This window comes from Phoca vitulina, unplaced genomic scaffold, assembly GCF_004348235.1.
Source record: "Phoca vitulina isolate PV1807 unplaced genomic scaffold, GSC_HSeal_1.0 scaffold4, whole genome shotgun sequence".
NCBI classification, from domain to species: domain Eukaryota; kingdom Metazoa; phylum Chordata; class Mammalia; order Carnivora; family Phocidae; genus Phoca; species Phoca vitulina.
This window is the reverse complement of record NW_022589707.1, coordinates 15,967,826-15,981,257: the sequence shown is the minus strand read 5'-3', so window position 1 is coordinate 15,981,257 and position 13,432 is coordinate 15,967,826. Positions and strand designations below refer to the sequence as shown.

At 46.9% G+C, this 13,432-nt stretch overlaps 1 protein-coding gene across 3 annotated transcripts in view; it reads left to right on the top strand.

Moving 5' to 3' along the window:
• The window catches only part of STRIP2 (striatin interacting protein 2), a 49,772-nt gene that overhangs the window by 11,032 nt on the left and 25,308 nt on the right, over positions 1 to 13,432 (top strand). For all 3 annotated transcript variants that reach the window (XM_032401592.1, XM_032401591.1, XM_032401593.1), the window contains 12 exons: positions 1,114 to 1,234; positions 2,223 to 2,291; positions 2,490 to 2,596; positions 3,321 to 3,448; positions 4,566 to 4,769; positions 6,037 to 6,272; positions 6,536 to 6,601; positions 7,389 to 7,452; positions 8,379 to 8,450; positions 11,573 to 11,647; positions 12,550 to 12,647; positions 13,100 to 13,226. In XM_032401592.1, the coding sequence (XP_032257483.1) occupies positions 1,114 to 1,234; positions 2,223 to 2,291; positions 2,490 to 2,596; positions 3,321 to 3,448; positions 4,566 to 4,769; positions 6,037 to 6,272; positions 6,536 to 6,601; positions 7,389 to 7,452; positions 8,379 to 8,450; positions 11,573 to 11,647; positions 12,550 to 12,647; positions 13,100 to 13,226 (1,367 nt within the window). The remainder of the gene's footprint in view (positions 1 to 1,113; positions 1,235 to 2,222; positions 2,292 to 2,489; positions 2,597 to 3,320; positions 3,449 to 4,565; positions 4,770 to 6,036; positions 6,273 to 6,535; positions 6,602 to 7,388; positions 7,453 to 8,378; positions 8,451 to 11,572; positions 11,648 to 12,549; positions 12,648 to 13,099; positions 13,227 to 13,432) is intronic.

Genomic DNA, 13,432 nt, shown 5'->3' with positions numbered 1-13,432 from the left:
CTTTTTTCCTTCATGTGGGCTATAATCATATGTGGAGATTTAGTAAGAGAGTCAGTGTGGCTAGAGTTGATGTACCACCAGCTGAGCATGGAGGCTTCTTTCTTCAGCTGTGGCACTGACCTCCACTGAGGGGAGGTAGTGTGGTGCCACAGATTCACACATGGACCTTCTGCGTTATTTCTCCTTGGCATTTAGAGAGTTCAAGCCAGGATAGCAGCAGGAGCGGATGCAGTGTGTAAATGGGATCAGAACTCAGTGAGATTAATAGAGAAAACCTTCCCAGAAGAGACCTATTAGCCAGGTGTTGGAAAGAGAAATGAGATAACCTAACTGGAATAGTAAAAATATGCCCTGAGATCATAATAAGAGGACTATTGGCAGAACCAACTAGCTGGGAGCTAAAACAACAACAACAACAAACAAACAAACAAACAAACTATAAAAGAAAATAATAAATGGATAGGAGTGAGAGTGGTAAAGGGAAGACGACAGCAAACAAGGCCGTGCCTAACCATATCTCTCGGGTCTGGTGCTCTGGCCAACTTCCAACTGCTAGTACCTTTAACTTTTTACCTGAGGGCTTTCTCTGCAGTCCATATAGGGTAGCCAGGAAGTGCTAGGGAATTAATGTGCTCCCCTAGTCCAGTAGCACTGATCAATGAATGACAGGAGGTAGTGGATGAATAGCCCAATTACCTCACCCTTCTTGGGTGGGATGATTCTGAGGGTGTAAAACATATACTGTTTCCCAGAGCTTCCCCCAACCTGAGTTCAGCTCCTTAGCTGCCTTTTCTTCCCTATCTCACTTCCCCACTTCTCTGCTAATGGTTCCTGGGATCATCTCCCAAATAAACTGCTTGCATTTGAATCCTCTCTGGATCTGCTTCCCAGGGAACTCAAACTTAAGACAGGCCAGTGATAAGCACATTGGACCTGACTCTGGAGACTGTTTCTCCTCTTTCCTGCCTCATTCAAGGAAGTTCTAGAGGGCCCTTGCCGTACTTTGTCAGCCTAATTGTTGGGCAAGGTGTTGGAAGATAGACTTAAGATCATGGGGCAGGGTGGAAAGAACTGGGTACCCCTCAATCCATATGACACTGTCTGGTTCTTTAGGCACTTTTGGGGAATGTGATTCGGAGGTCGATGTGCTACACTGGTCCAGGTACAACTGCTTCCTGCTCTATCAGATGGGGACCTTCTCAGCCTTCTTGGAGCTACTCCACATGGAAATCGAGTGAGAAACCTTAGGGGAGAGCCGGCCTAGACAACCCCCTTCCTTGAAGTGTGCCTCATGTCCTATGCTGATTCCCTCACTATAGAGACCTCTGTGGGAGCAGGGTCTATTCACACCTCAGCCCAAAGCTTACTGACAGTTCCCCTCTATCCAGCCATGCTCTCTGATAGTCTGTCCTCTCCGCTGAGGTTGGGCTCATCAACAGCTTTTGCCCCACTTACAACTTCAGTCCTGGGCTTCAGGGTCCTATCCTAGGTGGGTTCCCTTTATATCTAAACACCTTCTCAACTCAGCCTAACTCTGGAATCCGTGAAGGAGACTGTTCTACCTGAGAACATGACCCAAGAGGGACAGGACCAACTTCTGTTGCCGTGCCCAGTTCTTTCCCTCATAGGTCATAGCTCTAGAGGTGGCCTTATCTGCTGCTACCACTATAGTGATCCCTCATTTTATCTCATGCCTATTACCCAGGAGTTTAAAGAGGGCAGATTGAAAGGGTTGCTTAGGGGCGCCTGGGTGGCTCAGTTGTTAGGCGTCTGCCTTCGGCTCAAGTCATGATCTCAGGGTCCTGGAATTGAGCCCCGCATCGGGCTCCCTGCTCCGCAGGAAGCCTGCTTCTCCCTCTTCTGCTTCCACTGCTTGTGTTCCCTCTCTCGCTGTCTCTCTCTCTTTCCATCAAATAAATAAATAAAATCTTTAAAAAAAAAAGGGTTGCTTAGCATCTATTTTATGTTCAGCACAGTGCTAGGCACAGTGTGGATTATAAGTGGAGGGGTTATCAGAGATCCTGCCCTTGCCCATCTTCACCACAGATAAAGGTTTACTGAGGTGGCAAAGGACTTCAGTGGGCTCCTTTACCTTAGACCAATTTCTTTTAGCTACATAGCCAGGGAATAGCAGGTGCTCACATTTATGTATATGATAAGTAGGGACACAGGGTGTAAAGAGGCCTTATGAGTTCCTGTTCTCTCCCTCCTCCCCATGGCAGCAACAGCCAGGCCTGTAGCAGTGCTCTTCGGAAACCAGCCATCTCCATTGCTGATAGCACAGAGCTCAGGTAAGTTGAGCTGGCCCTGGGAATAGAACAAGGGATCATTAACAATGGGTTACCCTTTGCCCAAGTCCCAGACATACCCAGACTACTAGTAGTTGCTAATTCCACTGGGTCGGGCTCCCACAGAGATCATCCCCAAGGTCTCCGACTACAGGCTGGGAGCTGCTTTGGGAACCTCTTGTAACCCTTCTATAACCCTAGGGTGCTGCTGAGTGTCATGTACCTATTGGTGGAAAATATCCGCCTGGAGCGAGAGACAGACTCCTGCCGGTGGAGGACAGCACGGGAGACCTTCCGCACTGAATTGAGTAAGAAGTGGCACTTGAGGAAGGGTAGGGATAAGGTGCTGATGGTGGAGGGGAAGCATAGCTTCTGCGCATCTGCAGAGAAGAGACAAATAGCTTTTCCTTCCTTCCTTCCTTTCTCCCTCCCTCCTTTCCTTCCTTCCTCCCTTCCTCTTTCCAAATTAGCATCCATTCTTTTAGGGCAGAGACACTGCGTGGCAGGCGTGAGGACCTGGCTTAACTTCCCTTGTGTCTATGAGTTAGTACCAATCATGTGTCATTTCTGTGCCTTGATTTCCTTGGTTATAAAATGGAAATAGCCATCCATCTCCCATTTCATCATCAATCTCACATGAAAAAATGAGTTGAATCGCCTTGAAAATATTGATGTCGTCATCGCACTGGGATAAGATATGAAGGCCTATGGGATTTTTAAAATATATTAGACTGATGTGGGAAAGTGAGTTGTGATCTATGAAATGCATTTAGTCCTTCGGCCAGAAAGGAACATCTTTATTACTATTACTTCTAGTTTGGTATCCACCCTCAAGCTTGGGAGCTAAGCCATTTTACCTCCATGGCCTCCCTTCCTGCCCCTTCCCTCTGGGGATTCTCTAAGCCTCCTTCTAAGGAACAGTACTCAAATTCTTGGAGGAGGTAAGAGCCTTCCTCACTGCATCCAGAAGCAGGGTTAAAGGGGTAGGGTTTCAGCACTCACTTTCTCACTTCTCTCTCTCCTCTTCCCCAGGCTTCTCCATGCATAATGAGGAACCTTTTGCCCTTTTGCTTTTCTCCATGGTTACCAAGTTCTGCAGCGGCCTGGCTCCCCATTTCCCCATAAAGAAGGTCCTGCTTTTGCTCTGGAAGGTGGTCATGGTAAGTGGCTGATCCACCCCCCTCCTACCCACGCCCATCTCATCAGATCAGCAGTGCCCCTCTGCCACCTCACTTTCTTCTAGTCTGATTCCAGGAGACTGGAGCTAGGCAGAAGAATAGGGAGAGCAGCTGTTAGCCAATGGAGAGAAATCATATGTTCTGTGTCACAGCAAATTACCTATTTCTTTTGGACTGACAGGAGATGTCACTCTATGAGTTAGGGTGTCATTGCACCTTCCCATGATAGAGCTGACATTTCATGGAAAGAATACTGGTTGAGAGTTGGGAGATCTAGCCTCTGCTGATACCGAGGAACCTCAGGCAACAGTCTCTGCCTCAATTTTTCTAGCTATAAAATGGGATTTACTGCCTGCCCTCCATCCAGATAAACAGAGGATTTGCTTTAAAAAAAATGAAGTCCTGGGGCACCTGGGTGGCTCAGTCAGTTAAGTGTCCAACTCTTAATTTTGGCTCAGGTCATGAGCTTAGGGTCGTGGGATCGAGCCTTGCGTTGGACTCTGCGCTCAGTGGAGTATCTGCTTCTCTCCCTCTTTCTCTCTCTCTCCTTCTGTCCCTCCCCCTGCTCACATTCTCTCTCTAAAATAAATAAATAAGTCTTTAAAAAAATGAAGTCCTTTTAAGTGTATGGTTACAGCTTTGTTACTAATTATTAAATCTGACCCTTCACCTCTGGCTCCCACCCCACAGGACTGCCTGAACAACATACCCTCCAGAGCAAGCTTCATAGGGGGGAACTACCTTTTGACTGCAGAAGAAATTGAGTGACTCGGGCTTTATAGCATCTGGTTGTACTCCTCAAAAAGGGGACACAGTTTCCCTTTTTTTTTTTCTCCAGTGGAAGCCCCCAGAAGTCCCTTTCCTAATTTCTGGTGATGTTTCCAGCCCTGAGTCAGTAAATAATGCTTTATCCTGACCCCTGAGCTCCTAAGACTGGGGATAGTAACTACATTTGTCCCTTCCTGTTTTATTACTTCTTAGTTAAGAAGGGAGTACAAGGGGACTGGAGAGTGTGGCTCTTCCTCTCCGTTCACATTTCCCTGACCTTGTTCCCTCTGACTTCCCTCTTTTCCTCTCCTCTGCCCCTTTTATACCGTAGTTTACCCTTGGTGGATTTGAGCATCTACAGGTTCTCAAAGTACAGAAGCGGGCAGAATTGGGCCTGCCTCCACTGGCTGAAGACAGTATCCAGGTGGTGAAGAGCATGCGTGCTGCCTCCCCGCCCTCTTACACCCTCGACCTGGGGGAGTCTCAGCTGGCACCACCACCCTCTAAGCTGCGAGGCCGCCGTGGTTCTCGAAGGGTATGAACTAAAGCAGACAGTGGTGTTTTGATACTAGTAGGCCAAAAATTAAGATTCCAAGCTACTCTGGATGTGGTAGGAAAGGGCAGTAAATGACGAGGCTCATCCTACCTCTGATTGGCCTTGTGACCAACCTGAAACCTTGGAGTCTGTACTTTGGCCGCTGTCTCCCAACTCCAGAAGGCTCCCAGGCTATCATGATGTAACACTGTTCATATTACATCATAGATCCATATCTTGCTACAGGGTCATTGGCCCAGACCTGGTATGCCTCGAGTTATCCTGGCCAACAGTTAGGGCATAATCCTGGAGATAGGGACCCAGATCACCTGAACAGGGCTCCCAGCAAATCCACGTGCATGGGGTAAGGCGCTTTATCATTATATTGATAGCAAGAAGGTTTACTCTGAGCCAGCCATGCTCTTGTCTGGCCCTGGAACCAGAGGCTTACATTTAGGAGGTGACTGATTAGTGTTCTAGGTATAATCTGCATCCCTGGAAAGGTCAGAATGACAGGTTGCACTGAGACTTGACCATGTACCCACAAACTCACCTCCCTGAAATACCTGAGTTCACCAATTACAGGTGACCAGACAGTCATGTTCAGTAATCTAGTCTACATAATCTGCAATGTGATTTTTTTTAACCTTTATTTTTTGTTTTATAAAGTAATGCTTACTCATTGTACAAAATTTGGAACAAATATAAAAATGTGAAGAAGGGAGGAAAAAAGAAAATCACCTACAAGCTTAATAAACCAGAGGCAGTCACTGTTAACTTTTTGGCCTATTTCTGTCCAATCTTTTTTTCTTCGACAAGATTTAAAATTCCAAACTTGCTTCCCTCTGCCTAGCAGCAAGCCTCTGTCCTCCTCTTCCTCAGTCAGCCAGCTGGTGTAAGCTCACAGAAGGCAAATTAATTGAATGTTCACCTAAGCAGAGCATAATAAGGAAGGAAAGTGCTGGCAAAAAAACCAAAACAGAAACAAAAAACCCATGCTTTTTGAAAGCTAAGTACCTGACTTTGGGATTACGTATGCTTTGTTCCCCAGCCATAGGCTTGGTTGCCTGAGAGGTGCTTGTCCTGGGATTGGGCCTGGTGGATATACTAGGGTTAAGGTGGGGAAGGGGATATTCTTACAAGAGCTGGGTTGTTACTCCATGTATCCTAAAGTCTAGTAGCTTATGGGTAGAGGGTGACCTCAGACAAGGATGCTCAGAGTGAGATCTCTGTACACCTTCTCTCCACCCTCCCAACCCCCGCCCAGCAACTCCTCACTAAGCAGGACAGCCTGGACATCTACAATGAAAGAGATCTCTTTAAGACTGAGGAACCAGCCACAGAGGAGGAAGAGGAGTCTGCTGGTGATGGAGAACGAACCTTGGATGGAGAATTAGACCTGCTAGAGCAAGATCCTCTGGTGCCACCTCCACCCTCACAGGCATCCCTTTCTGCTGAGCGGGTGGCCTTTCCCAAGGGCCTACCCTGGGCCCCAAAGGTCAGGTAGGTTTGATAACTCCAGGAACCCTGAATTTTGGGATTAGAATCACTGAAAGCCCAGGGTGCAGTGGTCTACATGTTCAAGTCTCAGTAAGCTGGGCTAGAAGTCAGAACTCCTGGGTTTGAAGTTTCCTCTGTTAGCTGTTATCTTCCCCCACTGCTCTAATCCTCCAATCAAAGGGTTAGGAGTCCAGAAAGGTTCTGTCTCTCAAGGTTTGCTTTTTTTTTTTCCTTTTCTGGGAATTGTCTCTCCACTGTCCTCTCAGACAGAAGGACATTGAGCACTTCTTGGAGATGAGCAGGAACAAATTCATCGGATTCACTCTGGGGCAGTAAGTAACTAGATGGTCAGAACTGGCTATAGAGTGGTTCTTAGGGGGCCAGACGAGTGGGTGGCTGGAATGAGAGATGTTGCCTGGTAGTTATGGTGTAACCTAGAGCCACTATGGGCATCTGCTAGTGACTCTGGGCTGGTGCCATGGAATTTTTTTCCTTCCAGTTTCTAGAAGAACTCTTATGTTCTTAGCCAGGTGTAGGACCTTGAGTGACAAGTCATTTCCCTCTTGGGCTTCATTTCTTCATGAGAGTGTTGGATTAGATGGTCCCTAGGGGTCCTTCCTGTTTTAATAGGCCCGAATTTTGTGAAGAAGCAACATGGTCAGAACAGATCCAGTCTTCCCCCATATCTCCTCCCTCATGAATTGCTCACACTGGCTGGCCTTTACAAAATGGAGAAGGCCTTGTTCCCGTGTTTCACTGTAGTTGGGCTACATGCCCTTTTAAGGAACCTACCACTCCCTGACAAAGTAAATCCCCAAAAGACTATACAAAAGTCCTAATTTTCAGGAACACTTCTGTGTGGCATTGTTCTTTTTGTGTCCTGAAGCAATAATGGGGGACATGGAAGCTTGCAGAGAAAAATCCAGAATACCGCATGTTGAAAGTGGCATGGTCCATGTAACTCCAGGGGATATAAGTAGTTCTCTATAGTTTTTTAAAATTTAAATTCAATTAGTTAACATATAATATATTATTAGTTTCAGAGATAGAAGTCAGTGATTCATCAGTAGTTCTCTATAGTTTTGATGCTTATGATCTTGTATATCTCTCATTTCACAGGGACACAGATACCTTGGTTGGATTACCCAGGCCCATCCACGAGAGTGTGAAGACTCTAAAGCAGGTGACCAGGGCGGGCTCTCAGTCTTCAGGGATAGGGAGCCATCATTCAAGTTTGATTACCAAAATCCTGGTTATTGGCTCTTCTACCAGACACATTCTGTATTTCCCCTGCAGGCATTTTGGCCAAAGAGGAAGAAATTAGGTCTTCTTATTTAACCATTTTCCTACATTCAGGTAGATGAAAAAGTTATCCTTTCTTCCTCTCATGCCTTTTTCCTCCTCCTACCCTTCTTTCTCTCTTTCTCATTCTCGCTTCCTTTCCTCTCACTTCTTTCTCCCTATAAGGCCACCAACTTCCAAAGGCCCAGGATTAGTAGCAGTCTTCTCTGCATCCAAAGTATATACGAGCACAAAGAGTAAAAATAGTCATCTCTTGCACAGACCCTGAACTCTCCCTCAACCCATCATCACTCCATACACATGCACACAGGCATACTCACACGCAGCAAAACTCTCAGGGTAGTGGTCCAGGGACATGGACCTGTTCTTCACTTCCCCTTGCCCTTTGGTTGAAGGTAAATACTTAAGTATTTCTGCTCTTCAACAAATACGGGAACATAGAATAAACAGAAACACTGTATATGAAGCACGGGCTCAATGTTAAGGGTACAAAGGTAAATAAGACTCCTACCTTCAAAGAGTTCATGTTCTTTTTGGGGTGACAAACCATATACAGGACATTTCCTTATCATTAAGGAAGATAAGCAAGAGGCTGGTACATATGTAATTGGGGCCTTCAGTATCTTTTTCTTTTTCTTTTTTTTAAGTAATCTCTACACCCAACTTGGGGTTCAGACTCACAATCCCAAGATCAAGAGTCGTACATTCTTCAGACTGAGCCATCTAGGTGCCCTCCCTTTTTTTTTAATTAAAAAAAATTTTTTTTTAGTAACCTCAGCCTCTTAATTGATATCTTTTCTTCCCCAGCACAAGTACATCTCCATTGCAGATGTTCAGATCAAGAATGAAGAGGATCTGGAGAAATGCCCCATGTCTTTGGTGAGTCAAGGGGGTCCTGCCCAGGAGAAAGGCAGGAGGAAATCTATCTGCAGTGCTATCAGAGAGCATATGTACATGCTGTTGGGCTCTTATGATGTGCCAAGCAAGGCCAGGTCCCTACTTTCATGATACATTAGAGTTAGAGAAAAAAGAAAAGAAGTAATTAAGGAAACAAGACTATTGAGAATGGGAGATACGATGAAGAAAATTTAAATAGGATGACATGATAGAGGCATCTATCATGTAGGACACTACTGTCAATTAGGCAGTCAGGATAGGTGGACCTCTGAGAAGGTGAGAGTTAAGCTAAAATGTGAGGTACAAGAAGGAGCTGGCCATAGGAATATTGGGGGAGAGAGCACTCTAGGCAGAGGGAATAGCTTTAACAAGGGTAAGAGCCAGCTTGGAGTAGTAGGGGTAGTGAATGAAGGCCTGTGGCTGGAACACAGGGGTGAGGGATGGGGTTGTATGAGATGGAGTCAGGGAGGTGGCCTGGGGCCACTTTACAAAGGACATGTAAGCAAAGATAGGGATTGTGAAGTTGTTTCACAATACAGAAGTAAGCCCTTGGAGATTTTAAGCGGGGGGAGTGACATGATCTGATTTATATTTTCTTTTTTTTTTTTTTTAAGATTTTATTTATTTATTTGAGAGAGAGAGAATGAGAGACAGCATGAGAGGGAGGAGGGTCAGAGGGAGAAGCAGACTCCCCGCTGAGCAGGGAGCCCGATGCGGGACTCGATCCTGGAACTCCAGGATCATGACCTGAGCCGAAGGCAGTCGCCCAACCAACTGAGCCACCCAGGCATCCCCTGATTTATATTTTCAAAAGCCACTGGCTGCTGTGTAAAGACTTTACCAGAAAAGAGTAGAAGCAGGGTGAAACATGGGGAGTTCTGTTTCATCAAGAGTTCTATTTTGGTCATACTCAGTTTTAGATATCCATTAGGCAGCCATGCACATGAGCAGCCATGCAATTGAATATATAAGTCTAGAGTTCTAAGAGAGGACTGGCCTAGAGAAATAAATTTGGGAGCTGTTGGCTTAGTGGACAGTGTTAAAAGCCATAGAACTGGCTGAGATAACCCAGGGAGGGAATAGAGATAGAGGATGGGACCCCGGACAAAGCCTTGGGGCACACCAGTTGTGTTGAGGGTGGGATGAATCAGGAAAGGAGCCAGAAAAGAAGAGTAAGAGAAACACTCAGTGAGGTGGGAGAGAATGTGGGAGATTATGATACTATTAAAGCTAAGAAAAATTTTTTCAGGAAGGGAGTGATCAGCTGTGTCAAGTGCTGCTGATAAATGGATAAGACCTGAGGTTCCCATTGGATCAGGCAACATGAAAATAACTGGTGACCTTGATAAGAGCAACCTCAAGTGAAGAGGTGGGGCTAGTAGCCTAGTTGGAGTGTGTTGAAAGAGGAATGTAAAGAAAGGAGGTAGATGGTCAACACAGACAACATAGTTTTATTGTAGAGAGGATAGAAATGGGATGGTGGCTGAAGGAGGATGTGGGGTCAGAGGAAAGTGTTTTATAGCTAGGAGACACTAGAGGGCCCCTCTATTGGGGGCCTTCCTTCTAAGTAAGTACCCTAGTGCCTCTGAGGCCATGGTCTGTCATGTCTTAGATAGCCTCAGTCTGAGTGGTGAGGATGCTGATGGTCAGGGTTAGAGGAAGGAAAGGGGTAGAGAAGGTGACATCGTGCTTATATCTCTCACCTTATTTCTAGGCATTGCCCCTCTCTATTCCTTCCATAATCTTCTTTAGAAATAACAGTGTTGAATGTTGGGATTGTGGCTGAAGGAGGATGTAGGGTCAGAGAAGAGTGTTTTATAGCTAGGAGACACTAGAATATGTTTATGTCCTAAAAAAGATGATCTGGGAGAGAAGAGACAATTGCAGAACTGGTACATTCGACAAAGCACAAGGGTGAGAGATCCCCAGCACAAGTGGAGGGTTGGCCTTTAATAGAGCAGAGGCAGTTCATACTTCACGTCAAGAAGGAAGGTAGAGACCCTGGTAGATTTGGTGTTGAGAAGATGAACTGTCTGATTGCCTCTGTTTTCTCCATGAAGTATAAGACTGGGTTAGCAACTATTGAGGGGTTGGGGGGTGAGGGGATTGGTTTGAGGACAGGGGAGAAGAGAAGGTATGAAATAGATCTTTGGGAGAGCAGGAAGGCAACCTGCTCTCCCAAAGATCTATTGCCTGAGTTTATTGAATGCCCATTTAAGCAGCAGTTGAGTTATGTGGGATGGCAGGGGCCGGGTTATTCCTCCCTGACTCAGGGTCTCAAGGCAGTCATCCTTGCCCTGGAATAGAGGTACCTTGTGGGAGGAAGAACTGAACTGGCCAAGGATGATGATGGCCTGAATAGCCCCTTGAGCACCGGAGGGCCTGGTCCCCCCGCTCTGATAAAAGGCTTAGATGGGGTCATCGAAGGACAAAGAGAGTTGTGGATGAGGGGGCTGGTCATAAAGGAGGAAGGGATGTGGTAGTGACTACTGGAGAAGGAAAGAAAATAGTTTCTACTTAAAAGCTTCCCTACTAATACTCCTTCCTGCCTCTCCCGGCTATGGGTTACCCAACTCCCTTATCAGCCTTCTCTACTGAGTTAACTACCTCTCACTTCTGAGCATTCCAGAGCTCTTGGATGGCCTCAGACTGACACCACAGGAAGTGCTTCTGTGTGGGGTGTCTGTTCTAGTGTCCCAGACATACGTGCACCCTGACTTAAGCCCATGGGTGACCAGAAAAGCAGTGGTTTGAGCCAACTCCTAGGTAGGTGTTCTGGCTCCTGATCCAACATGTGATGGGGAAAGAAGAATTCTGTATTGATTCCAGATAATGGGAAAACCAGAATCATAGATTGTCAGGGCTGGAAGAGCCCTCAGAGGACATCAGACCGGCCCAGTGATCCTAAAGAAAAGGACACTAAGACCCAGAGAGAGAAAGTAAACCTACCCAAGGTGATATAATGAGTCATTAACACAGCTGGATAGGAACCTAGATCTGACTCCAGCTTAGTGCTCTTTTCATGCCACCCTTCACAACCAAGAAAACATAGCCTTTGTGCAACTGGAAAATGGCCCGGGCAAACTGTGTATTTCCTGCCGTAGGGGGAAGAGGTGGTACCAGAGACGCCATGTGAAATCCTCTACCAGGGCATGCTCTACAGCCTCCCGCAGTACATGGTAAGGAGATAGCTGGGCCAGAGCTGCCCTTCTCTGCTCCAGGACCAGGCAGCTGAGAACCGTTTCAGGCTGACCTGTCCATTATTTGAGCTTGTTCCCTGAGCCTTCACCCCTGAGGGAAAGCATTCTCTAACACATTAGAATTCTGAGCTTTCCTCAGGGGCTTCTCCAAGAGGAAGGAAGACTTGGCCGTACTCCCAAGTCCTTCTTTGGGAGGGGTGGAGAATAAGGTGGGGTCCATGAAGAATGTATTGGGGGCCCTCCTTCTAAGTAAGTACCCTAGTCCCTCTGAGGCCATGGTCTGTCATGTCTTAGATAGCCTCAGTCTGAGTGGTGAGGATGCTGATGGTCAGGGTTAGAGGAAGGAAAGGGGTAGAGAAGGTGACATCGTGCTTATATCTCTCACCTTATTTCTAGGCATTGCCCCTCTCTATTCCTTCCATAATCTTCTTTAGAAAGAACAGTCTTGAAGCAGAACAGCCTACAGCTCCCTTCTGGCTCCTTAGAGCCTCACAGGCAGGCCTCTCAGGACTGGGCACCTGTTTGCCCTTCTGGAGGCTGGGGAGATTTGGTTATTGAGGAATGAACGTAGAAGGCATTAAGACACTTTTTTTTTTTTATTTAAAGATTTTATTTATTTATTTGACAGAGAGACACAGCAAGAGAGGGAACAAAGAAGGGGGAGTGGGAGAGGGAGAAGCAGGCTTCCCACGGAGCAGGGAGCCCGATGCGGGGCTCGATCCCAGGACCCTGGGATCATGACCTGAGCCGAAGGCAGACGCTTAACAACTGAGCCACCCAGGCGCCCCTAAAACACTTCTCATAGGGCTGTTGAGGTATGGAAAAATAGCCTTGTTGAATGGGATGGACAGAGATGGATCTCCTCATTTTCTACTTCCTAGATTGCCCTACTTAAGATTCTGCTGGCTGCAGCCCCCACCTCCAAAGCCAAGACGGACTCTATCAATATCCTGGCAGATGTCCTGCCTGAGGAGATGCCGTGAGTGCTTCACCTGGGTTGGCTGCTGAATGCTAGCTGTTTTGTCTACAGCATCTCTCTAGTCCCCACCCCCCCCCTTGATAACCCTCAGAGGGATTGTCAGCAGAGATCTCCTCTCCCCTTTCCACGGCAGTGCTCTCTGTTGGGTTCTTTTTAGCTCAAAACTGAGGGTCTACAGCAACGTCAGTGCCAGTGACTGGTTGCAGAGGTATGTGGGGGGACATTGCCAAGAGATGAGCTTGCCAAAGGAGAGAGAAAAACAAAGAGAGCAAAGGAGCTTTTCTCCAAACAGGCTCGTAAGTGGGAACTCTGGAGGTTTCCCTAGTACAGAAGTTCAGATCTCCCAAGTTCTGGCTCTCTTGTATACGTTGTCTCTGACCCAAATACCTGGGTCCTTGTAGGCCGCTCTCTAAGGCTACTTTCTGCACTCACTCCTCCTCTCCCCTTTGTAGCATCACTGTTCTCCAGAGCATGAAGTTGGGCATCGATGTGAACAGGCACAAGGAGATCATTGTAAAGAGTATCTCTGCCCTGCTCCTGCTCCTCCTCAAACACTTCAAACTGAACCATATCTACCAGGTGAGCAGCTAGCAGCACTTCTCCACAGGTCTCAGGTGTTCTCCAGGCCCCGTCTCCCAAAGAGGAGATGTAGGGGCCTTTATAGTCCAGTTGAACATCTTTCAGCCTTTTCTTTGTCCTCCTCAGGGAATCCATATACCTGTTGCACAAGCTTGCGTGGGGGTATGGAGTGGGATGTGAGGAACTGTCCTAGACAGGTGCAGATG